General features: G+C 41.6%; 1 protein-coding gene across 8 annotated transcripts in view; it reads right to left on the reverse strand.

Moving 5' to 3' along the window:
- Nucleotides 1-26,587, reverse strand: part of WDFY3 (WD repeat and FYVE domain containing 3) — a 154,567-nt gene that overhangs the window by 77,065 nt on the left and 50,915 nt on the right. For 7 of the 8 annotated variants that reach the window (XM_063136183.1, XM_063136184.1, XM_063136186.1 and 4 more), the window contains exons 10-19: nt 26,230-26,331; nt 22,108-22,301; nt 17,496-17,953; nt 15,555-15,638; nt 10,553-10,733; nt 8,826-9,040; nt 7,759-7,871; nt 6,407-6,638; nt 3,951-4,051; nt 2,077-2,295 (exon numbers count right to left, since the gene is read on the reverse strand). In XM_063136183.1, the coding sequence (XP_062992253.1) occupies nt 2,077-2,295; nt 3,951-4,051; nt 6,407-6,638; nt 7,759-7,871; nt 8,826-9,040; nt 10,553-10,733; nt 15,555-15,638; nt 17,496-17,953; nt 22,108-22,301; nt 26,230-26,331 (1,899 nt within the window). The remainder of the gene's footprint in view (nt 1-2,076; nt 2,296-3,950; nt 4,052-6,406; nt 6,639-7,758; nt 7,872-8,825; nt 9,041-10,552; nt 10,734-15,554; nt 15,639-17,495; nt 17,954-22,107; nt 22,302-26,229; nt 26,332-26,587) is intronic. The other variant, XM_063136187.1, reaches the window with a different exon arrangement.

The raw sequence follows: 26,587 nt of genomic DNA on the forward strand, positions 1-26,587 counted from the left end.
CCAACATCCAGAAAGCAGTCATAATTAAAACATGCTCAACTGTCAGGAATTTCCTGAATCTGTAAAAGACAGCATGACTTTGCAAAGCCTGTCATGTGCGTCTAGAAAAACCGCCATGAGTGAGAAAGAGATGATGATGATAATGATGATGATGATGATGATAATACCACAATAGACTTATTCAGTATAACACCACACAAAAGCATTAGATTGATTCATTAATCAATACCAACTTTAAGGTTAAGGTTTAATAGTTTACATTTAAACCAGTAAGACACCCCTAAAATTAAAGTGAAGTTAAAAGAACTTAATCAATCTTTATTTACTGTGCAAATCATTTGGAATCAGAAACACAGCAGTTAAAACTTTCTCTAAAAGTAGCTCTGGACACAATTAAAGAGTAAAGTTTGGCTCCAACGTCATGCTCCTGGCTCCAATGAACTGTGATTTGTTGCAGTGGGAAAGAGCAATGAGCTCAAGCGTTCCCTTCCTATTCCCCTTGTGCAACAAGAAGGACCGAGAGGACAGGAGCAGGCAGAAGTAACATCGGGGCCTGCTCCTGCTGGACTCTTCCCCCCCCCCACAGGGCAAACTGCCATCTTGGCCCTGTGGGGAAGAAGAAGGACCGAGGGGACAGGAGCAGGCAGAAGTAACATCGGGGCCTGCTCCTGCTGGACTCTTCCCCCCCCCCACAGGGCAAACTGCCATCTTGGCCCTGTGGGGAAGAAGAAGGACCGAGGGGACAGGAGCAGGCAGAAGTAACATCGGGGCCTGCTCCTGCTGGACTCTTCCCCCCCCCCCACAGGGCAAACTGCCACCTTGGCCCTGTGGGGAAGAAGAAGGACCGAGGGGACAGGAGCAGGCAGAAGTAACATCGGGGCCTGCTCCTGCTGGACTCTTCCCCCCCCCACAGGGCAAACTGCCATCTTGGCCCTGTGGGGAAGAAGAAGGACCGAGGGGACAGGAGCAGGCAGAAGTAACATCGGGGCCTGCTCCTGCTGGACTCTTCCCCCCCCCCCACAGGGCAAACTGCCATCTTGGCCCTGTGGGGAAGAAGAAGGACCGAGGGGACAGGAGCAGGCAGAAGTAACATCGGGGCCTGCTCCTGCTGGACTCTTCCCCCCCCCACAGGGCAAACTGCCATCTTGGCCCTGTGGGGAAGAAGAAGGACCGAGGGGACAGGAGCAGGCAGAAGTAACATCGGGGCCTGCTCCTGCTGGACTCTTCCCCCCCCCCACAGGGCAAACTGCCATCTTGGCCCTGTGGGGAAGAAGAAGGACCGAGGGGACAGGAGCAGGCAGAAGTAACATCGGGGCCTGCTCCTGCTGGACTCTTCCCCCCCCCCACAGGGCAATCTGCCACCTTGGCCCTGTGGGGAAGAAGAAGGACCGAGGGGACAGGAGCAGGCAGAAGTAACATCAGGGCCTGCTCCTGCTGGACTCTTCCCCCCCCCCCCACAGGGCAAACTGCCATCTTGGCCCTGTGGGGAAGAAGAAGGACCGAGGGGACAGGAGCAGGCAGAAGTAACATCGGGGCCTGCTCCTGCTGGACTCTTCCCCCCCCCCACAGGGCAAACTGCCATCTTGGCCCTGTGGGGAAGAAGAAAGACCGAGGGGACAGGAGCAGGCAGAAGTAACATCGGGCCCTGCTCCTGCTGGAATCTCTCTCTCTCTCTCTCTCTCTCTCTCTCTTTCTCTCTCCTCCCTCCCTCCCTCCTTGACTCCTTTTCCTTGTGTGTCATGTCTTTATTAGATTGTAAGCCTGAGGGCAGGGACTGTCTTTTTTGCTAAGTGTAAGCCGCTCCGAGAGCCTTTTTTGGCTGAGGAGCGGGGTATAAGTATGATAAATAAATAAATAAATAAATAAACAAGCTTCAGCAAACATTTCCTGGTTTGTAAAACCATAGTTTCCCATGAGTCCAAACTGAAAAGATGTAAATCACATTTGCTCAAACTTATTCCTCCTTTCCAATGCAACTAATCAGTGTGTTAGATCAAGAACATTATATCTGAACTAAGCCAGACTGTCACATTGGCACAGAATAGTGAGGAATACCCACTACAGCATGCTTCTTACCATAGTTCTGAAGAAGCTCTTCTTTAGTTGAAACAATCAGTGACCGATCTTTCACAGAGAGAACAATAGCAAGGCATATATAATGCTGCTCGGAGCTGTTTGCTCTTCTCACAATGGTAAGTAGCCTAACTGGATGATGATTTGGAGCTGCACTAAAATGTTCTACGCAAAACCAACTTGAATAGCTCAAACCAGATGGTGGTGGGAAAAGCCTTTCTCCTATAAGAAAAAGATATGCATTTAGCTAGATCGGAAGGGAAACAACATGAAATAAGCCTATAGTTCCTTCACAACTTTCAGCTTCACTTTTCCAGATTCACAATTGTTCATGTAGAAGTATACAGTGAATTGTTGTCGGTGGTAGAAATTAATACTGTTTATGTATATGTATACATAATAAAGAATTCTTTTCTTCATTAGCAGAGACCATTTTTTTAAATATCACACACATTTTATTGAACCCTTCCCACATGTTCACAACAATGTTGCTGCAGAATAACCATCTTATCAATGTTGGCCAAAATCATAACATGGCTATTTCTTGAAGGAGCAAAATAATACGATAGGATTCCAGGCAGGCAGTTGACTTGTGTGTCAGTAGTATGGCCAATAGGCTAAACTCTACAGGAAATGTATTTAGGGATCACGGCCTTATGATAGAAGTGATTTTTCTTTCAGAGAAATGTCTAGATTTCTAATGGTTACTAGTGAACGTTCATTCATGAAAATGTTCACGGCAACACTTCTTTTATTCTGGCTGTTTGCAGCTACTCCTGTTTCTGCCTCTTTCCCCTCAGACAATGCTAGTTTCTACTCCTGCCTTTTTTCCAGGGATCGTCCCGGGATCATCCCTGTGCATGCAAATGACACACATGGGATCCAGGGAGCAGGCAGGGACGATCCCTCCATTTTCCTGGGATAACCCTTAGGTGTAGGAAGGGCCAATGATTCCAGCCAAACAGGGATCACACAGTGAGTGAGATGATATCACCATACAATGAAGTCAACCAGATTTACCTATGAAGCAATGCCACTGAAGACAACTGAAGGAACATTTCGCCCACTGGGGAGGGACACAAACTCACACATCCCAGCATTGCTGATGCAACCAAGTTGATACTTCCTCTACTGCGCTGCATTCGTAGCTTCACTGCCAACCCTCAGAGCATGACAGAACAGGAAGCGTTGTCTAATTGACTTGACAATTCAGAGATCTGTTCTCTATCTTGGGTCTGTTGTGCTGGGATACAGCGAAGGAATAAGGAGAGCTTTGCCTGGTTGCCTTGACAACCTCAGGAACACATTCCTTTCCCCTTGGCCCTGTATTTGGATGCATATTGAGATCCTCATCTACTCAACATCTCATTTTGCTGTGCTGCACTTCAGCAGTTTCATTACTGTGGTGCAGTAAAAAAAAGAGGAGTGTCATCCCACTTGCAACCAGGATGCATTTCCTCCTTCTACTGGCACTTTCATGCTGTTTCAAGTCTGCCAGTCATGGAAGAGGGGGGTGCTTTGTGAAGGACATGAAAATGTTCATGGAAGTCAGGTGTCCAGTTCAGCTTTAAGAATTAGTTATCTCTCCTCTTCTGCCACTTTAGAACTTTCTGTACCTATGTTAACCATTGCCTTGCATCACATCATGAAATGCTAGCACCCTGAGGCACTCTGGCTACATACCAACAAATAGTAGTCTGGTGGATCTCCATCACCCTAAAAATAGCCTTCTAACTGATCTAATAGCATACATTCCCAGTACATAAAATAGGATGAACTTTATTTACAGAAGTTAAAAGTAAAGCCATTACACCACTGCTTTCAGAAGATGGCAAAATGACCACATTCATTTGATATGGCTACCGCTAAGGACTTACCTGTTCCAATTCCACTGACAACTGTGCCATCAATAAGACCAGTTGTAACCACATTGTTGGTAGGTGCATTGTGAGGTGCCAAACTTGGTAAGAATAGACAGCTGTTAAACAGAGATCAATGAGTTAGGATTCACACTTCCAGTTTAAGGCATTTTCAACAACCCTGAACAAAAAAGTAGATCATCAACTCTCAAAGTAAATGAGTCCAAGCATCTGCATCTTGCATGCTTACTTTTTTGATCAGGACATGAAATTTACAACAGTAATAGGAATCTGCCATGTTTCACAACAAGTTCACAACTAGGCTTTTGGCTACCATATATGGGTGCCACAGGATGTTTGGAGAATAAGAGAAAATTTACACGTGGATCTTCAACCCCAGACAGGAGGTGCTAATGCAGCACACATCCACCCTCTGAAGTAGGGCTGCATCAAGACAAAAGCCTCCAAAACGTATGCTACTCAAGTCCCTTTTGAGATTCAGGTGCTAAGAAAAAAAGAACTTGTAAGGAAGCCATGGAACAGAACGGGAGTAAAACTGGTTTACAAGCAGACCTGTCTTTCCTAGAGGGCAGAAATCTTTTGCTGCCTAGAGTCTGAGATGCAGACAGCTATGCTGACAAAGCTGTGGAACAAAGGATCAGTATAGGGAAAAGCTACAATGACCCTGTTCAGACGACACAGTTAACCATGGTGGTTAAACATTTTGAGCTAAACATGATAACTTAGCGTGTTGTGGGAACCATTCCTAAACGGATTAAACACGTTATTTGTTGCAAAAGATTTAGCAGCTTAACTGTGGCTTAGCGTGTTGTCTGATCAGGCCCAATGAGATCATTGGTCCATCTAGCCTAGTATTGTCGACACTGACTGGCAGTTTTTCCCCCTGCAGCTACAAATCCATAAGACAGGAGTGTTCCCGTAAATCCTGATAAGGCCTAGGTGATATCAGCTGCCTAAACTATGGCAAAATATTGTTTTTGGAGGTTTCTGCCCACCCAATATGTATTTCACCCATCCAAGACAAACTTTCTAGATGACAACTGGAAAGCAGGAAAAAGGCCAGTCAGAAGGCAGAAAGTTTAGAGGAGTCAGTGACTGCCCCCATAGGAGAAGGGCTTTGTTCACTTATTTCTTTCTTTTTGTATAGCTCCATTTTTTGCTAACAGATTTTTGCTAGGGCAATAGTTTGGATGCTTGCCTTCTTTTTGAGAAAACAGGGAATTTCTCACTTTGACCATGTTCCTTCTTCAGTTTTTAAGGCAGTTTTTAAGGCCACTGTTTCTGAACAAACTTTTTGGGGCTAGATGTTTGGCTTCTGAGTAACTTGGAACAGATTCAGTGTCCTCCACTATTTTATTTTACTCACTGGTGAAGCTTAGACTTCAGCACCCTTTTTCATATTTAAAATATTTTCTTTACTTCCTACCTGGATTAATTTTCCCATCTGGGTCCTATACCTTGGACCCTGGGAAAGGTCTCCTCCTCAAGAAGCAGTTATGTACAGGTGGAGCGGAAGCAAATATCACTACAGAACCCTCCTATATGTCATTTTTAATGATAGTGCTTGCTAGTTGTTTCCCCACCTCAGATGCTTCTTAGATCCCAAAATGGGTTGTGGTTTGTTTTAACCATGGTTAATGTTCATCAGATGGTATCACTGCATCCAATGTAAATGGGATGGGGGGGGGGAATTCATGCAAAACATAGGCAGGCAAAAGAAAATTGATTCTACAGCACATACTTGATCCCTTACTGATTGAACTAGCATTAAGTCTTAGGAGCATGGCTCCTTTTCTCCAGGACAGAAATAAAAATCTATTTTAAAGAGATAATTCCCTGTATAAATATTTCAGTAAGTGAACTACAGAATATCATAGTGTCACATTATGCCATTAACTTTGGTAAATTAAACCTCTTTACAGATCAGAACACTAAAAAAATATCTAGGCAACTTAGATAAGGCACTCAAAAAAGCTAAGCTAATATCTACACTTCTGATTATGGTAATCAAATTTACTGAGGTTATTCCATGATCACTGAATTGCCTTTTCAAGACTCCTATGTAAAAACCCAAAAAAACTCCAGTTCCAATTCCTTTAATCAAATCTTATTAGATTCACAATATAATAGTACTTTTAGTAATAGTATTAATAATAGTACTAGCAATGTTTCATGAGAATACAAGGGCTTTTTAAAAAAAACTGGATGTCAATGTCGTTCCTTTACTAGGAAAAGTGTTTTAAGCACACATAAGAACATACACCAAATAAGCCATTCTTGTCTTTGTGGGATCACCTATACTCAGAATTCATTAGCTGAAGTAAGTGCATTATATCAGAGCCAGCCTTCCATGGTAAAACTCATAGTTTAAAAATCAAAACAGTTCATTTGGAATTACAAATATCCTTTTGAAACGAGAAAAGAATATGTTATGAGCTTTTGCAAGACCTTACCCAAACCCTTCAAGAGATGTGTCAAATTCAATAAAGGCAGGAGTAACTGATGATCCATGAAGTCTAATATCGTGTGGGGTTGTCATGGAAACCAAACATTTCACCCTCGTCAGGGGCACTGTGCTTCCTTCTGCTGGTTTTAAAAGGCTCTTGCTTATCCTGTAGTGATTATCTTCATGTAAGCTGAACACACAGTCAGTACCCAGACCTTCCATTGATATAATCATGCTATCTATAGTAGGAGTTAAGAAACAAAACATCCTTTTAAAAACAAAACGGATGATCAGCATTAGATTACTTTTGGTGGTACTGCTGTAGCCATCATTTTGAACATGCAACCTCTGCTTGGGGGTTGTCATGTCATGAGAACTAAGCAGAGGTTGCATATGCAGCTTGGTACCCACAGGCAACACAGTTCATCATGGATTAAATAATCCTAGATAGTTTTAGCCTTGATTAATCAGTTGTGCTAACATGCCACATAATTATGGTTAATGGGGGGGGGGAGGAATCTTATTGGGTTGGGGGAGGGGCTGGGTTATAAGTATCCAACCTCGCCACTGCCCTAATCAGTTAACCATGGTTAAAGGACAGAGACTGTATTATAGAATAGTAGAGTTGGAAGGGGCCTATAAGGCCATTGAGTATCTGCACTAGCTGAGGTATCGTTATTCTAAGGAAATAACATAAGGCATTTTAATGTTTCAATTTAAGGCCAGAGAAGAGGTTTTTTTGTCTTCTCTTCACAGGCAGGGCAAACACATAGAGAAATTATATTGCATTGGTAAATTCTGCCTTTAAATAGTGAATTGTATATTGTATCTGGGTGCCGCCAAGCTTTCATTTTGCTTTACTGATACGGCCATTAAGACTTACTGTGCTTAATTGGAAAGAGCAAAAAGGGAGCACATTTTTCTCTTCAAACTCAATTCACAATCCAGTTTACTTGGCATAGCAGAATTTGGGTCTGTTTCCCTCTATTGATTTCATTTGGACTTGGTTGATTTAATTTTAAATACTTCCATTTATGCAGATGGCACTGTGGTTCATCAGTCTGTGTTTATAACTTTACATTTGTGTAAATGAAACCTCCATGAACATTCTGAGGACTGATTTAACAAGCACTTGTTTTTAATGTGAGTTCAGCCTTCTGTGCAACCACCCTGAATCTATTGTTGTTAGCTCCACCGTATAAAATGTTGTGTGAATGTTGACTGTAAAAATATATATTGATTGGATTCGAATGAAATCTCACCTGTTCTCTCTCAGAAGCTTAATTAAAGCATGACCGGATATAACTGAGAGTTGCTTACAAGTACCTCAAATATATTTTTTAAAAATTGAATACTTACTTCTCATCTCTGGCTCATAACTGAGTGAGCTCGGCTTATGTACACGATATCGCTTCAACAGTTTTTTGTCCCAGGCTCCACAATTCAGAGGAGTTCCCAAACGTAAAAATTCCCTAGAGTAAAATAGAGTGTATGGAGAATAAGAGAAACTTCAAGACATTGGCCCTGTTCAGAAGGCACCTTAAACCATGGCTTTAACCATGGTGGTTAAGCCAGAAAGCCAGGCTGTGTTCAGAAGACACCTGAAACCATGGCTTTAACCACAGTGAATAAGGCTTTTTGCTTAAAGCCATGGTTTAAGATGTCTTCTGATTTGATTGCTTTAAGGACTCCCACTTGAACATATATACAGATGGGAATAAGCATGCATCTAGAACACTGCTTCTATGCCAATAGCGACCAGCATTTCAGAGGGCCACATTTGCATTGCTAAAATAGTTTTCAGTTTATAGTTCGGCTTTTCCAACAAACCTAGGAAGGTTGCTTTGTCAGTTGTTTTCTTTGTCTCACACACAAAAGGATAAACAGCAAAAAATCTGACCTGAGAGCTGCTTCAAAGCATTATACTTTTTAACATATCACCAACATTGTGATCTATGTACTTAAAAGTAAAAGAAGCACTTGAAAAAGTGACAATATGCAAGACTTTTTTTTAATGTGGAGATTGTCCCCATGACGGAAAAAATGTCATGTGTAAAACACTGTCTTATTTAAATACATTTTGTGTTGCGTAACACAACTATCCCATTCTCTTAGTATCATGATAAGCAGCAAAAGGGAATATTCATAACTTAAAATAAATCAGGTACAGGACAAGATCATTCTTACTCACAAGTTTAATACCAAACACGTTCAATCTTCTCTCTCTCTCTCTCTCTCAAGAATCCTACTAACCAATCTCCAAGCCTATACAATAAAATACCATCCACTCAATGTGAGTGAGAAGGATCTGGATTAAACTGACTGTCTTGCCAGTGTGAGCTTTAATTTAGCTCTTCCTAGGTAGCTAAATTACAAGTTCGCGCCGCCACACTTAACTCGCCCAAACACCAACCCTTCTCACTTACCTCAGCACCACTGGTTCCAATGCCTGAGAGGCCAGCCTTTCAAACATCCTCTGGAGTGGGGGATGCAAAGAGTGGTCCTCATCAGCAAGAGCAGCACTGCATCTCTGCAGAAGACGTGCGTGGAGCCCAGCTTCACACATGACCTGCTGATTTCTTTCTGTATGCACTAGAGATTGCAAGATGTTGGCCACGGCAAGCTGAAGATCTAGAGCATGCTACAAATTGAACGTACAAGTAAATAAAACAAAGACAAAACCAATCTAAAACAACAAACAAACCTTGGCAAAGGCATCCCCTGCATTGTTAAGAGATGTCCAAAATCCCATTGAATAATGACAACTTCTTTTGATATATTTAGATTTTCTTTTCATTTGATTTTTTTTTTTATAACTGATCTACCAGCCTTCAGCCAAGAAAACGTATGGCAGTCTAAACTGTTTTTGGATGGAAAATTCACTTATTTTCACTTATCAGCCAACCAATACAGTCCTCACAACATATAAACTATAATCTACTTATACTGTATATGGAAAATGCAGGTTGCTTACCAGTAACCGTAGTTCTTCGAGTGGTCATCTGTGCATTCACACATATACCCCAAACGAGGTTACCAAAATGGCGGTCGAAAGAGAACTGAGGAGATTGAGGCGGGAACCCCCTTAGTCATGCACAGTATGGTGTGGGGGAGGGGTTCCCGACCAAAACGCCTCAGCTATAGAAGTTTTCCCCTGAACAAGGCTCCGCACAGGCGCAGAGCCCATATATGTGTGATGCACAGAGACCACGAAGAAGAAATAATAATTACATGTTAGAAATTGCAAGTTCCTGCTATTGTGGATATTGGCTTTTCCAATATAGCCACCAGAGAATATAAAATCATGATAACCACTTCAATGAAAAACTGGCAGACTCAAATTCTCAAGTAGGTATTTTATATATATATATAATGTCTGTAATCCAATGAGCTACTTTAGCATGCCCAATGGGATTATTGACTTTTTCCACTTTGAACAACAGGCCCTCATGTCATATTATAAACTGCTTCAAAGAGCAATCCTAGGGTCTCAGGGATGATGTCCCAGGGACCATAGGATTGCTCGGAATCCCACTTCCGAGGTCAGAGACAACAGTCCGCCCCCCCCCCCCCCTGCAGTTGGCACGAAAAGAACTGTGCTGGTTTGCTCTCCGAGGTCAGAAAAGCAACCTTGGAGGAGAGGGATATCCGGAGGCTTCTCCAGCCTCCTTCCCCAACCCCATCCTCGCCCCACTAGACGAGCTTGGAAGCACATCTAGCAAAAACTACTAAAGACGGACAACAGTGAGATGAAAATTGCTTCGCCCACTCTTTGGATGATTGGAAGCCTCAGAGTTTAGAGGCTTCCAATCAACAAGGGTGCAACCCATAGGACTGTGTCCTTACAAACTCATTCCTCTTTCATTTCAGAAGTCGTTTGCTATGTGGCACAGGGAACTGCTGTTTTAGAAACATGCACAAACCATTTATCACATGAAACTAGCTGTGCTGTTCCTTGGACTCTAGCCATTAAGTTTATAAACTCAAAGTTTTAAATGCAATGCCACCTAGTAGAACTCAGCATCGCCTTTAAATAATTCAAGATAAGACAATTAGATTTAAACAGGTTTTTTTAGGCCTATGTATCCCTTTCTTAGTATTCTTCTAGCATTTAATCCCACAGTTTAAGTGATATACTTGAAAGCGTTCTCACTTCCGGCTGCGTAGTTGACCCAACAGAGACTAAGAGGTCCAACATGGAAAGCATAGCTCCAGGATGGATGATGACAGCATCCAAGCTTTGCAGAGGCGGCCCAGTTCCTTTGTTCAGCTTCAAATCAGCAGGGGTTTTGGAAGGGAAAACTGGTGGCGTTGAAGTAGTATGATACGCATGCCTAATGAAAAAGGGGAAAATAAGATTTTTAAAATTCACATATAACATTAAGCTTTCCTCCAAATATAGCATTTCGATTAAGTATGCCAAGGGCTTTGAGTTTATGTTCTTCAAGCAAACCAGTAATCTTTTAATATTCACTTTTCATAATACATGCTCCTGATCATACCTTTTTTTCACACAAGAAATAGGCTTTGCCAGGTCACATACTAGATACGGCTTGCTGGCTTTTTCTTAAAGACCAATTTAACAACGACAAAAATTCCCTAGTATTTATGGTTACAGGGATAGGCCTACAGACATTATAGCAAGCTTTCTCCAGAAGCCAAATAGCAAAGAAGAGCCACAAGTCATGTTTTTCATTCCAATGATTTAGAGGAGCTAGTTAACCCAGCTGAACTGTACACTCAGCTGGAGATGTGGAGACCTCCCTTGCATCCAACTATGTTTGGACCTAATGAATGTGAAGTACTCCAGAAAGCACAGGATAAAATGACCAATGTGGATTGATATAAAGATTTGCATGCCATTCCCACATGGTGTTATATATGTTGTGTGCAATATAATTATTTCTCTCCATGTCGGAACACTAGAAACATTTTGGAAGAGCAGAGCAGGCTGTCTCTTCTCATAGCCTTTGTAATTAACACCACATGGGATTATTCTTCAGGAACATCTATATTTCTGGCAATTATAAAGTGACATAAAAAAGTAGCGGCAGCAAATATTTGCAAAATGCATGTTTTTGCAACTTCAATTTTGAATATATTCAAGTGCAAACCTTTGAAACTTCCAGCAACCATGCCTCCTTCACTATAGTTACTTCATCTCCTCTCACTGAAACTTAAAATGCCATGCTAGCGTCAGATAAATTATCTGTATCAGTCCAAAGAAGTCTCGTGCTATCACAGAAGCAACATTATGCCTATCAGTACAGCTGTGGCCAGGGATCCAACATTTGAAGCCAAATTAAGATCAGAATATGGAATTTAGCTTTCACCAGCACACAATATAAGCTGCATTATACTGTGACAGAACTATCTGTCCATCTAGCCCAATCTAACTGGCATCAGTTCTCAGGCAGAGAGAAGACTTTCCCCATCATCTGTTACCTGGGGTCCATTTAGCTGGAGATACCAGAGATTGAACCCAGGACCTTCAGCATCCAAAGCATGAGCTCAACCACTGAGCTATGATCCCACTTCAATCCATCTAACACACAGGATAATGGAGACATGTACCTTTCTTCAGAACAAGTTTGGTCCATTCTAACTATAACAGTGTCTCAGCAGAGTAGCCGTGCAAGTCTCTTTTAGTACCAACAACTTTTAAGCAGATTTAGTACATACTTGTCCTCTACCCCTAACCACCTCCTCACTCCAGTACTACTCACATACCCACTCTCCAACACTAAGATGGTTGCCATATCCTCAATCTTGGCAAAATTACAAACCAGTGCTCTGAAGGCAAATTAAAATACAAGACAAATGTGTTGATTCTAACAAAGCATTCCTATTGATGAAGAACATCTATGAAAGTGTATCAGACACACTTTGATATGTACATTTCCATTTTTTGTGGGTCACAATTTTCTCCAATAAGCAATGAAAAAAATATCACATAGATGGGAATGATTTTTCTTCAGGTCTTTGTATTTCGTCCTTTGTACATTTCTACTTTTAACCTAGAGGTCTGCCACTATGTCCTTGAACCCAAAATTTATAATCCATCAAACCTAAATTTTATAAATTTCAGGGTAAGAAAGAACTGTGAGGCTTCAGGAAGCAGATTTGCAGACATCTTTTCCCCTAAAAAACCCTTTTCTAACATTGTAGCAGAAGCCAGCCCAACCAAACAGACTTCCAAACACTTGGTTACCATAAATATTAATAGATACAGTTTTATGCTTTGAAAGAAGTGTTTTTAAATGCCCAGAGGTTTTTTCAATAGTTAATTTATACTTATTTATACAAATTTTAACTTAAAACTCTTAAGGATGATTTTGTTGCATCAGGTCTCAAAGAAATTCTACATCCTCCCAAATTGACAATATGGCTTCACAGGAACAAATTCTGAATAATCACTTATTACATTTGAAATATTTCCACAATTTGTGTTAGACACAGGTCTGCACTTATAAACGTTAATGTTTATCACAGCTGTCTCTGAATCTTTATGTATCACTATATATATGAAGTCAAGACAATCCTAACCACAGTTAATGTTACCCCGACGTACAACAGATAGCCACAGTTAAGCCTAGAGGGGGGAAGTGGGAAGAGAAACCCTACTTGTGAAGGGCAAGGGTACAAGGAACCTACAGCCAACTCCTACTTGCATAAACATAGTTCAGAAATCACAAGTACTATATCTGCACTTGCCCTTAGTCCACTTTTATTTTTTCTAAGCAGAAACAAAGAAGTCCAGCATATATGTAACATCCCTGACCTATTAACCATAATTAGATGGCAAAAATGCTGTGGGTTTATGAAAACCTTTCTCCTTCCCTTCCATCATTTAACCATGACATAGCATTATATCTACATCGGCATTAATAATGATTAACCCTACCCAAGTTCAAATTGAGGGGCTGGAGGGGGCAAGAATCAACACAGGATGGTATGTGGTGATAAAAGCAAACCCATAGCATTCTCCCAAGCCCCATCTGCATGTAACGGTGGGAAATCATGGGTTAATTAATCCACGACTTGTTGCAGCATGCTCCGCTTCCACTTTGCACAATCAACAGCCAATCAGTTTGATCGGAGGTCAATTCGTGATGTGCGAACCCAGACACTACAGAATAATCATGGGTAAACAACCCACCGTTAACCTAAGAACTAATTGTTGTTTAATGGTGTGTTATTTTATTAGAATGTAAGCCTATATTGTTCTACTATGTACAGCACCATATACATTGATGGTGCTGTGTAAATCAATCATCATCATCATCATTATTTAACTCACAATGAATTCATACTGCCTCAGCTCACATGTCACAAATCAACTTCTGATCAGGCCAATCAGAGGTTGATTATGCAAAGCAGAAGCAGCATATGCTTGGAACAGGCCACAAATTAACTTACTTAACTTAATCTGCAGGAGCCATCATCAGGTCAACTATGAGCAATGCTATCCAAATTTAAAACAAGAAGATGTTCTATAAAATCTTTACACGAAGTATTTTTGTTGTATTTTAAGATCAAAATGGAGAAAGACACCAAGCAACTAACTTTCCCCATAATTCAGCCAACTACTCTTTATTTTTCTTGTTAGAATTTTAATACTTTTAACTAGTAATCCTAAGAAACTGCACTCTGTGCTCAAGGGCTATAACTTCGAGGAAACTAAGTGACCCTTAAATTCAACCATCAGAGAAATGCCCCAGATAATATCTTCCAATTCTGCCGACCATGACAAACCAATAAACATGAGAAACTAACAAAAAGGGGGGGAGGCGTGGGAGGCACGAGAGCTAATGGCAAACAACTAACTGACAAGAGAAGAGAACATAAAAAAAGAAGTACTTATTTATAGATGTGCCATTATTCTCATTATAATTATTGTGCGAAATTAGTAAGACGATCAGTATGAAATACAAAATGATCATAGAATAATATCTTAGTTTACTGCTTAGATTAGCTACGAGCAAGAAATAAGTGGCAATATGAAGGGTTAGAAAAAGTAGATAGACGCATACCCAATACTGATGGGAAAGAGGGACTTCCCATGACAGTAATTCTCACTATTCCTTCAAGGAGCTCAGAAGTGGCATTCATAGTCAGCCCGACATGCCTTTTCACCATCACAACATTCCCACAACATAGGTTAGGCTGAGAGAAAGTAACTATCCTAATGTCATGCGCCCAAGTTAGGATTTGAACCCATGTAACCTTGGTCAAAATCCAAGGGTAATATTAAATGCAGTCACAGTGCTAGCACTAACCATGAGCAGTCATAAACCAATGCCAGCACAACGTCATTAGTACTTGCTTCACAAAGGGGAAAAGAGGCAACTGACTACTTTTCCTCGTTTCCTAGCATGCGCTAATGGCGTTGTGCTAGCATTCGTTTACCCTAGCGCAACATCATTAGCGCTAGTGCTGTGACAGAAATGGATACTATCCCAATACTCTATCCACTACACCAATCTGGCTCAATACAGATTCTTGTGAATCTACATAATTCACAAGAATACATGTTTCATCCAACTTCCAGCACCTCAATCTGTCATAACTTGTTCTTTTATACAATAAAAGGCGTAATTCCTTTTGACCTGACTGTCTCAATCCATACCACAATCTCAGGTGCAGAGAAACATCACTTCATGTGGCTTTAAAATATTCAGTACATGTCCCTTGTCTGATTCAATTTGATCCCCCAGAGCTGCAGTCTGAAATGTTACTGTCCACTCTACCATCACAGTGTCCCAACACATAATTCTAATCCATGTGTAGAGAGTGCCTTAAAAACCACATTAAAAAACACATGAGAACAGTGTTGTGGGATTCTCTCTCTCTCTCTCTCTCATGGCAATCAATATGGTGAGTCCTATAACAACACCATTCCCTCAAGATGTCATCTTCCTTAATCCTGGATATACATTTGCCAAATAGGGGACAAACCTTCCTAACTTATTTGTGCAATTATTCCAAAGTGTCACTCAAGTAAATGTGAATTTGCTAACTTGCCAGCAAATTAACAATGATTGAAGAACATAGAACGACATTAACAGACATCACTTTGAGGAAGATAACAAAAATAGACCCAACGAAGATGTGAAGCCAATAGAAAGTGCAACTTCTCTTAAGAAGATCAGTACCTTTTCCTGGACAAAGCTGGTGTGCCCCAAGGAGAGGGGAGAGAAGACTCATTTGTCAGGCAAGGAGGGATCTGTTCAGCACGACTACAGACAAAACAGACATGGAGGGGATAGAGAGGTTAGAAAAGAAAACAAGAGGCTGGAAGCTTTGTTAGTTTTACAGTTTTCCCAGTCGAAATACATTTTGCAGAATTAGCCAGAACAAAGGACAAAGAGAACACAAGAAGTAAACACGAAGACATACAAAGCAGGTAGTTTTGTTTTGTTTTAAAAATAACTGTTGAATTTCTAAGGGAAATTGTTAGTAAATGATCTGCATCTACTCAGCCTGACATCTTGAAAAAAAAACTTGGGGTTATTAACGCAAGTCTGAGACTAATAACTGAGTACCAGGTTTGCAATATAAGCAGATATGATTACATTTTCACCTGTAGGACTAACATAATATCCTTAGGAAGTCTGCAAAATTTAATGAGATTTAATGGAGGAAGGAGAGAGAATTAATAAAGAATGAGAAAGACAAAAAGGATTAGAAGTACTTATGCAACAAAATTAACCTAGATTTCTTAAATTCCAGTATTATCCAGTACCAGAGAGTATGACCCAATTCTATCAGTTAGAAATCTGAAAATACTTTTAGTCCGATCCAATAAAATCACAACAGTAATACATTTAAAAAACAGTATTAAAATCAGTGAGAAATATTTAACAGCAGCAGGGAACATTTAAATTGCTGTTGAAGTCTGAATGAAAAGTCAAGATAACTTTGTCATAAGAAGTTGCATGCTGGATCAGACCAAGGGTCCATCTAGTCCAGCACTCTGTTCACACAGTGGCCAACCAGCTGTTGACCAGGGAACAACAAAGCAGCACATGAGTGCAACAGCACCCTCACACCCATGTTCACCAGCAACTGGTGCACTCAGGCTGACTGCCTCGGATACTGGAGGTAGCACCTAGACATCATGGCTAGCAGCCATTGATAGCCTTCTCCTCCAGGAATTTATCCAACCCCCTTTTAAAACCATCCAAATTACAAAGTCTTCTGTAATATAAGTAATTATGGGTGAGGGATATTCACTGTGTCAGTCTTCCCGGAAAGCAACAGAGCTGTTAAAGTCACAGAACATGCTAACATCAAAAACTATAAGCCCAACTTATTAATTTCCAAGAGGAAAGCAATGAATAGTAAGCTGTGTTATATTTAAATGCATCACTTTGGTTTACAATCCTAATATTATTACCTGTTAAATACACATTCTACAATCCCAGAAGTCAAATACTGCTGAATATTTTAATATACAAATAAGTAGTCTAACTATCTTTTATTTAAAAAATAAAACATCCTTAAATTCCAAATATCATTTAAAAAACGTATGTAAAATTCTGAACTTGTATTTTAATGGGCCAGATGCTGGGTCTGAGATACAGAACAGAATGAAAAACAAAGGGAACCCTTGCATAACAAAATGTCGTAACCATGTGGCCCTTCCTTGGATGATCCAGATGTTATTAATGAATGATGACAAATTGTTAGGTAAATATATGGTTGAGCAGATGCAAATAGGGTAGGGCTCCTATGCCTTTAAAAGTTGCAGATGATAGAAATTTGGCATAAGCAACTGCTCAACTACCTGAAATTCCTCCTTCGGTTCAACTATTAAAGGTGCAGGAGCCCTATCTTCCTTTGCTTATATTGCCAAAAATCAGATCCTCTGCCCAACCCCTTCTCTGCAATGTAATTTTGTAACTGCAGAGACAATAAACCACTGATTATGAAGTACTGGGGACTAAAAAAAAAAAAAAGGTTGGCAATTATCAATCTCAGAAGAAAACAGGAGTGAACCATGCCCTAAGGACACATTGAGCAACATAAATGAGATACAATATTCCCAAACAACGCTGTATTTAGGACTCCACCCCAAACCTCACAAAGCATACCTGTCAAAAGAGTCTGTAGTTACTTTGTAGAGGTAAATAAAGAGTTTGCTGCAGTGCCTTAAAGTGGGTGACACAGAATCCATGGAGATGAGGTCATCTTCCAACAGTCTTTGAAACGGCTGGGTATTCGAGGGGAAGATGTTCAAAGGGCTTATTTTCCTGGAGTCTGAGAAGCAGCCAAGCAGCCTCACAGCATCAGCCAGCTTTTCGTACTGGATCTCTGTTCTGAAGAAGTGTGAGTTGGCTGGCTCGTAACGCATTGCTGCGGTCAAGGTGCAGAGCACTGTGTGGAGCAGCTCAAACACTTGGTTCTGGTTCACTTTCTCCCAGCCATTCTTCGGTGGAGAACACAAGGATCTTTCCATGGCAACAAGTAACGATGTGACATACACAAATCCGCCAACTTTTCTGAACACTGTCCTCGTGCGATGACTCTCTTTCAGCACAGACAGCAGGGCCTACATGGATATTTAAACAAGACAAAAATAAACAGGACACCACAGACCAACTATTCTAAATGTTGCAATGTCAAACATTTCTAAACTTTACGTGAAGCGTCTGGACGTAGAAGTTAAAGAATTTTCCTGGACAAACCATGTGAAACATTAGTCAGGCTTCCTGAATTGATACACATTTTGGAGTGATGAACTTGTCATATTGAATCGGCTTCAAGATTCACTAGAAACAAAAAACATGCTCTCTCTCATACATACACACACACACACACACACACACACACACACACACACACAAATAATCTATGCTTAAGGTAAACTGCTCAGGATCAAGCACATAGGATCCATTCATCACGCACAAAAATCCTACATAAATACAAAAAAAAAAAAAAGTTCAAAGAAGCTTCTTCTACCATTGGATTTAAAACTCAGGCACAGCCTTCCTCTCCCATAGTGGCTAGCCAGATGCCTATGGGAATTCCACAAGCAGGACATGAGAGCAGTAACACCATCCTGCTCAGGTTCCCCAGCAACAGGTATTCAGAGACATGCTTCTACTGATCCTGGGGATAATATTCAGCCATCAAGATTAATAGCCAACGACAGCCTTATCCTCCATTAATTTGTCTACTCCCCTTATAAAGCTATCCAAGTTGGCAGCCAGCAGTACATCTTGTAGAAGCGAATTCTACAGTTTAATTATGCACTGCATGTAGTAGTAGTTCTTTCAATGAATGACCCGGGGTTATAATAATATATGAGAGTGAGAAAAGCTTCTCCCTATCCACTTTCTCCAAACTTGTCATGCCCCCATTGAAGTAAGAGGCTCCAACAGAAGATGATGCCCAGTTCCTGCCAGGGTCCGCACTGCAACAGGGGCCTGAGTCTGTAGAGGATCGTGTTGAGGTTCCAGCCGCTCAGGAAGAAGGGGAGTCTGCCTCAGGCTGAGCACTCCCCAAGTCCCACAGAGTAACAGTACCAGAGGAGGCAGGCCCAACTTAGGAAACCTCAATGAAGTGCCAGGCTGCAGCAGACATCTACTCAGGTGGAAAGGGGCTCCTCATGAGTGGGGCTCTGACCACAGAGCTCTAACGTGCTGCAGCTGAGCCCTGGGTGCGGCAACAGGCTCTCTCCCAGTATGAACCTATCCAGTCCCTAAGGTTATCTTCAGAAGCCCTTCTCTGTGTACACCCTCCAACAGAAGCTCAGGGGTGTCAGTACAAGAACGAACCTTTTCTATGAAAGCCCCATGTTTATGGAATATTTTCCCCAAGGAAGCTTGTCTGGTACCGACACTGTCATCTTTCTCAGAGCCAGGTAAATATGTACTTATTTTCCCAGGCATTTGGACATTAGTTTGACAAGAGCTTTTTAAAAGTCCAAGTAAACAATGTCTACCGGATTATCTCTATCCAAATGCTTGCTGACACTCTCAAAAAACTCTAAAAAGTTAATGAAACAGAATTTACCTTTGCAGAAGCCATGTTGATTCTTCTTCAACAAGACTTGTCCTTCTATATGCTTAATAATTTTATTTCTAATAATGCTTTCCACCATAGCTAGCCAGCTTGTAATTTCCTGGATTCCTTTTAAAAGAACTGGCATACACTGGCCACTTCCCAGTCATCTGGCATGGAGACTGATCTTAGGAAGATGTTACATTTTTTTCTTAGAACCCGATTGCATGAATGATGTTGAGAGATCATCCCCAAACACCACCTTCTGGAACCTGCCCCTAAACTCAGCATCTTAAACCTGGGAGACCTCAGTACCATGTCTCAGACCACTCCATCAGCTCAGGTAGGGAAACTATCTGGTCATGGGATGGACACAACAGAATCTCCAGTCTATTTTGTGTACAAATATTCAAAATTAGAACTTTTCTCTATTGCCAAACACACACACAAGCACACACCTCTCCTCTGTCCATTTTTCAAATGGTTTTAGTTTTTTAACTGCATTATTTTTTAATAAGAGTAGTGTGTTGAACAACTAATGTGAGACACTTTAGGAACCCAGGTCAAAACTAAGACACAAATGGAATAAAGAAATAAAATGCTGAAAATGCCTTATTATGTAAACGCCAATGTAGGAAGATAGGAACAAATTTGTGATGTATGGGAATGAAAACCATAAAGACACTGTGTCACATGCTATCTTTCACAATATTTCCCTTTATCAATTTTGCTTTAAAAAAAAAGTTTGGAAAATGAATAAAATATACAATGGCTCTGTTCAGAAAACACCTTAAACCACAGCCTTATTCACGGTGGTCGGAACCAGCGGCATTGTTTATGTGCTGGTTGTTGGAATTGAGGAGACATGCCCATCTTTTTGGCGGTGTTTTTGGCTTTTTGGATCGCCTCCATCGACTCGTCGGTGTTGGTGTTGAACAATCCCTCACCATCAAATGGTAGATCCTTGACCGTGCCTCGGGTTAAGCCTGCTGACTGGAGCCAGGCATGGCGACGTAGTGCTACTGCTCCTATCATGGCTTTAGCTCCACAATCTGTAAGATGGCAAGTAGTGTTGAGCTGTTGCCTAGAGAAGCGGAGGGCTTCGATTTGAAAAACTCTAGCCAATTTCCTCTGATCACCCTTACAGAGGACTTCCATTTTCTCCCACAGGAATAATTGGTAGTGCAACATCATTGCAAGGTAGTCTGCTACCCGAAGTCCCAGAGCTGTGGATGAATAGACTCGGCGGCCCAATATGTCCAATCGACGTCCCTCCTTGTCTGCAGGGGAGGCGTGTAACTTTTGAGATCTGCCCTGAGAGGATTCTACGATTATTGAGTTTGGGTGAGGATAGGTGAAAAGAAACTTGGCATCCTTTTCTTGCACTCTGTAGAGAGATTCTAGCCATCTGGATGTTGCAGCCATTGTTGCTAGTGTTTTCCAGGATTGTTTCACGGTGTGAAGGAGAGTAGGTAAGAATGGGATTGAGACCAGTGTCGTGGTCTCGGTGTATATGGCATCGAAGACAGGGTCTGAGATATGCTCCGCTGGTTGCTGTGTATCGATCCCGAGCGCCTGTGCCATTCACAAGATTTGATCCGAAAAGTGATAGTTAACTTCAGAGGGTGAGGCTCCTCCTTGGGTGGTTGCCACGTCATCTGGTGAATGGATTGATGGTGGTGCCGAGGAGGAGAAGCTGGCGTCTGACTCATATTCTTCTGGTGGGGATGGTGGTGTTGTTCGTTGAACCACATGATCCACATGTTCCAATGGACCTGTCGAAGGTGGTGGAGATGGTACTTGAACAACGCGCAGTTGGGATATGTTACTAGCCTGTGTGGTAGGGTGATGTAAGATCGGCATTGACCGAATTGTCGAAGGAAGCCTCTCAGGGGAGAACGATATTGACTGTTGAACCTGGTTGTCAGTATCAGGTAGTGGAGGTCGCGATAGAGAAGCAGAAGGCGGTTCTCGGCATTGAGGAGAAAATGGATATTGAAGTAGAGGTGCTACTTGTGAGGGTTCTCCGTATCGATCCATGTCACGGTGATAATCATAATAGTGATAAGGTGGGCGGTATGGTGCCAACCATTCAGAGAAATTGTCCCTCTCTTGGCGGAAACCGATGGTATTGGTGGCATTGATCATCAACACCGTAGTCTCGGTCTCAAGGCGTATTAAAGCCCTGGTGGCCAGAGCTGATCCATTGCTCATCCTGGCAACCGTAGGAGTGTTGGGACTGTGTCAATCCCTCCAGAGGGGATGGGTCCCTGATCTCTCCCTCTGACATCGAGGTCAGAAGCACCACATGTTGTCTCGGTATCAGTAGGTCAATTTGAGCCGCCAGTACCAAGGTTGCTAAAACTTGAATCAGTGATCCCAGCAGAAGTGGGGGCGGGATTCTAGGAGGCATACGCCTATGAGACGGCGATTTTGATTTATCTTTTTCCTTTTTCTTGTGGACGTCAGTGGAGGGAAGATTGTGGAAACTTCATTAATTTGAACTATATTTTTCAGAGACATTGTAAGATCTTGATTTCCCGTGTCAAGTAACAACATCAGTTCATAACACATACGCACAACCTATTTCAGATTTGTTATATTTTTAGCCTGCTTTTCAGGATAAAACCCCTCAAAAAGCAGTAGAGATCGAATTATAGAGTTTTAAAATATCTATTAATTCTTCATTATTGCACTTACCCGTAATATATCAGTCTTTAGCTGCAATTCTGTAGGTGGAGCAGAGTGCATCAATCCTAAGAGAGTCCCCATGTCATCATCACCACTTGGTGATAACACCAACTGCTGGATTATCATAAGGGCTTGTTGCCTGCATTGTGGATATTTCACTATATTATGTACACATCTTGCTCCACCAAACTCCCTGAAGATGCCTAGAAGCAAACAAGTACAAAGGAATAGCTAGATTATCACCAAGTCATGTGTAATCACACTATCTTCTGAACCACACTAGCACAAAAATTCTGTAATGACTGTCAATTCAGAGAAGCCAGTCAATACTGAGAATCAGGTATAGAAGGTCATACCTACTTTGTTCTTTACCAGAACTCTGAGATCTACCAAGAAGTGCCCAGTGCAAAAGATGCTTGAGGAATTCTGAGCCCAGGAATTTGTTCTGATTATCAGAATTGAATGGCACTCAAAATCCTTCCACACAAAAATCCATTCCTGGTTACCCCAAACTTTCAGCAATATCACTGGAAAGGGGGTGGTCTTTTTGTTGCTGAAGAAAACCAAGGCTAGATCAAGAATGGGAGGAGGCATTCACATTCTGCATCGGGGCCTGCTCCTGCTGGACTCTTCCCCCCCCCACACAGGGCAAACTGCCATCTTGGCCCTGTGGGGAAGAAGAAGGACCGAGGGGACAGAGCAGGCAGAAGTAACATCGGGGCCTGCTCCTGCTGGACTCTCCCCCCCCCCCCCACAGGGCAAACTGCCATCTTGGCCCTGTGGGGAAGAAGAAGGACCGAGGGGACAGGAGCAGGCAGAAGTAACATCGGGGCCTGCTCCTGCTGGACTCTTTCCCCCCCCCCCCCCCGGGCAAACTGCCATCTTGGCCCTGTGGGGAAGAAGAAGGACCGAGGGGACAGGAGCAGGCAGAAGTAACATCGGGGCCTGCTCCTGCTGGACTCTTCCCCCCCCCCCACAGGGCAAGCTGCCATCTTGGCCCTGTGGGGAAGAAGAAGGACCGAGGGGACAGGAGCAGGCAGAAGTAACATCGGGGCCTGCTCCTGCTGGACTCTCTCTCTCTCTCTCTCTCTTTCTCTCTCCCTCCCTCCCTCCCTCCTTGACTCCTTTTCCTTGTGTGTCATGTCTTTATTAGATTGTAAGCCTGAGGGCAGGGACTGTCTTTTTTGCTAAGTGTAAGCCGCTCCGAGAGCCTTTTTTGGCTGAGGAGCGGGGTATAAGTATGATAAATAAAATAAATAAAAATTCTGCCTGACCCAAATACATTGCCTGGACATCATAACAGTTGCTATTACCCTCGCTGAGAATTGGACAAAGCACAGAGTGGTGTCACCAAAAAGGGCATACATTTTGTAGTTTAAGGAGGGTCCCCTATGTAAGCTGCCCTGATGCAAATCCTTATTTTGAATTAGGTCTTCTCCCAAAACAGGGAAGCCCTGGCAAATACTGATGAGGTATAGGAGACCCTCCATCCATGTTTGGTTACGGGAACAGAATCTCTGTGTAATATTGGTGGCTTTTCTTTTTCTTTTTTCTTTTTGCTCTGAAGAGGTATGGACCAGATTTAACTATCTAAAGGGCACTTCTCTGGTAGGTGCTTCACGTGAGAAAGAACAGAGGCACTTCTAGATGGAGGCTGTGCAGATTCTTTTGGAGTTGGCTGCAGACCTAAAGAGGACATTGCATGGTAAAGGAAGTCTAGAAGCTATAATAAATCAATACTGAGAATTAGAGTATTTGGGGGTGGGGGTGGGGAAGGAGTTAAGGCAAAAGAGATCTGTTCTGGATAAAAGGCAGGGAAAGAACTGGGAGGAGTCCCTCAGCACCAACACCAGCATTGCACACTAGGGCCAGATCTACACCTTGTGTCAAATCATTACAAATGTGAAATAAAAAGCAGGAAATAACACCATGAAAGTGGTATATAGAATGTGGATTATGCCCCAACAGTATCACTGCACTTCAGTACTGCTATAAAGCAGAAGTGTAGACCTACCCTAAGTCACAGGACCCATGCCTTTCCTGGGCAGTAGTGGTCCAACCTATTGTTGGATGCCTCCTTCACATGAGACAGAGAAAGCAGCATAAGGCCTACAGTTAAGTTGACAGAATAACCTAAGTCCTATTGGCAAGGAGAGGACCAAATGAGAGAAGAGCTTGTCTCCCCACAACTTGCCATTATCTGGCAGTGCCATACTGTCCTCTGCCCATCACAGTAATATGGGACCACAACCCACAACTGTAAAACACACAATTCGAAACAATATTAAGCCAGAATTTGCATCATACATCAGGTTAGACCAAAGTCAGAGCCTTTTAGTGATTCTTGGAATTGCCTAAAGTGGTGTTCTTTCCAATTATGAGCTCTGTGGTAATCTGTATTTTTGATATAATGCAAACCATTAGCAAAAGGGACAATTTTCATCTCATGTTTATAAAATATTGGCTTCTATGATGAGACCTAACGAATATCAAATTAACTTCAACATTTTTTCCCAGTTAAAGATATATACTATTTCTATATAATGTATCATCTTTTATTACCACTACTATATTATTTTTGAACTACTACTATATTATTTTCGGAATGCCTTTTTGGTTTCTTTCAATCTGTTATGCTCCCCCTATCCCAAATTGAGACATGTATAGCAGAACAGAGCATCCAAGGTGAAACATGTTATTAATTGTACTGAAATAATTATAATGCAGTCTAAACTGCAAGGGATACAAGAAAGCTTGTGAAAGTCAGTGTACCATAGAAAAGTTCTCACTTCCTATTTCTTTCTCCAGTGGGGGGCACAGTCCTATAAGAAAGACTTCATAGCCGTGCTATGACAACAAGTCTCAACCTCCTCTACATTCCTATTACTTTAAAGACATGGTGGCAGAAGTAGCAATGGCACTGACCCACCACTCTCATTGGGTTAATAAAAGTACCCATTAAACAGCAGGGCTGCCAAACTGTCAGTAGTTTATTAATCAACCAATTAAACTGTGTTGATTCAGAAAAACAGCACTGGGGGGTTGAAACGCCAGGGAAGCAATTCTTTTGACAGTCTCCAGGTTTGACCACCATTTTCTTCAAAGCTCTGACCACAAAACAACAGGTTATATCTTGCTCTGCTCCTGATCCACCACGTTCTATTCCAGCTTCATCTCAGAATTGACAGGTTCTGCCTCTGACATATCTGGCTCTGCCTCAGCAGTGCCTGCACTTTCTCTGCCTCGTGGTTTCACCCAGGAGTCCAGTATTTTTAAATCAGAACTTGGCAAGGTGAAACCACAGCAGGCTCACAATCACACCATGATCCTAAGAATGAGAAACGCTAAAGTGGCATTGCATCACTGATCCAGAATTCCTACCCATATTTGCAAATGATAATTGTAAGAGCAAATCATGGAAGGTGTAAACATCTAGAAAAAAAAATAGAGCTAAATTGCAGTAATAGGCTGGCAAAAGTTTTCTTCCTGTTGGCAACACTGGACTAACACACACCTATAACACCATAAGAAGCAAAATGTTACCATTCACAAGGTAAGACTACTGATTTAACCTTTGGTAGATTACAATGATTAGGAGGCATAGTTGAAAATACAAGAGTTAATTTATCACTAGGTCTCTAAGACACCAAGCCAGATAAAGCTGTAATTTCTGCCAATTCCCTCAACTTTAAGCTTTATAGCTGATAGTGGGAAGGTATGGGCAAAGGGCATACAGTAAGCCATAAAACATTGCAGAGGTTAAGAAAAGCTTCTCAAAATAGTTTCAGATTTTTCTTTTTTCTTTTTAAAATGGATGCAGTTTAAAACCACAAATGTAAATATTTTAATAGAACCATGCTAGAAATAAGTTCATCTTCTGCAATAGCTAGCAATCAATATGTTACTAAGGGAAATGATCAAGCAACACTGACCAAGCAAATTAAATAAATTAAGTATTCCGCTATTAATAAATCCTTCCACCCTCAAAGTCAAAAAACTGCTTCAGCACTACCATATCTCAAGAGATCAGGCAAAACCATAAAGACCAATACAGAGTTAAGTGCAATTCAAGGACAAGCATCATCATAAGAGTTATATTTCCATTCATCTTATCAGTCATTTGCCAAATACCTGCATTTGTGTTTGATCCTTGGAGCAGTACTGTCAAGGTCTCCATAACCAGCAAAGCAAGTTGCTTTTGGTCTTCAAATGAGCTGTTGTTTCTTGAGTCCCCTGGAAAATAGTTTTGATAATCATCAGTGAAAGAAAATGCTTCTCCCTTTCTCTCTCCTTTTCACTTACACACACATGTTCTCATGTAACAGTGGCAAATTGTGGGTTAATATTTTGTATATTAATCAAGCTGATAGGAGGTTGCTCCATGACATGTGTACCTAGACACTATATATTAATAATGGGTTAAACAACTAAAGTTAACTTAATAACTAATTGTAGATTATCTTTGGGTTGTTTAACTCATATCCAAGTT

Source organism: Elgaria multicarinata, chromosome 10, assembly GCF_023053635.1.
Source record: "Elgaria multicarinata webbii isolate HBS135686 ecotype San Diego chromosome 10, rElgMul1.1.pri, whole genome shotgun sequence".
NCBI lineage: Eukaryota > Metazoa > Chordata > Lepidosauria > Squamata > Anguidae > Elgaria > Elgaria multicarinata.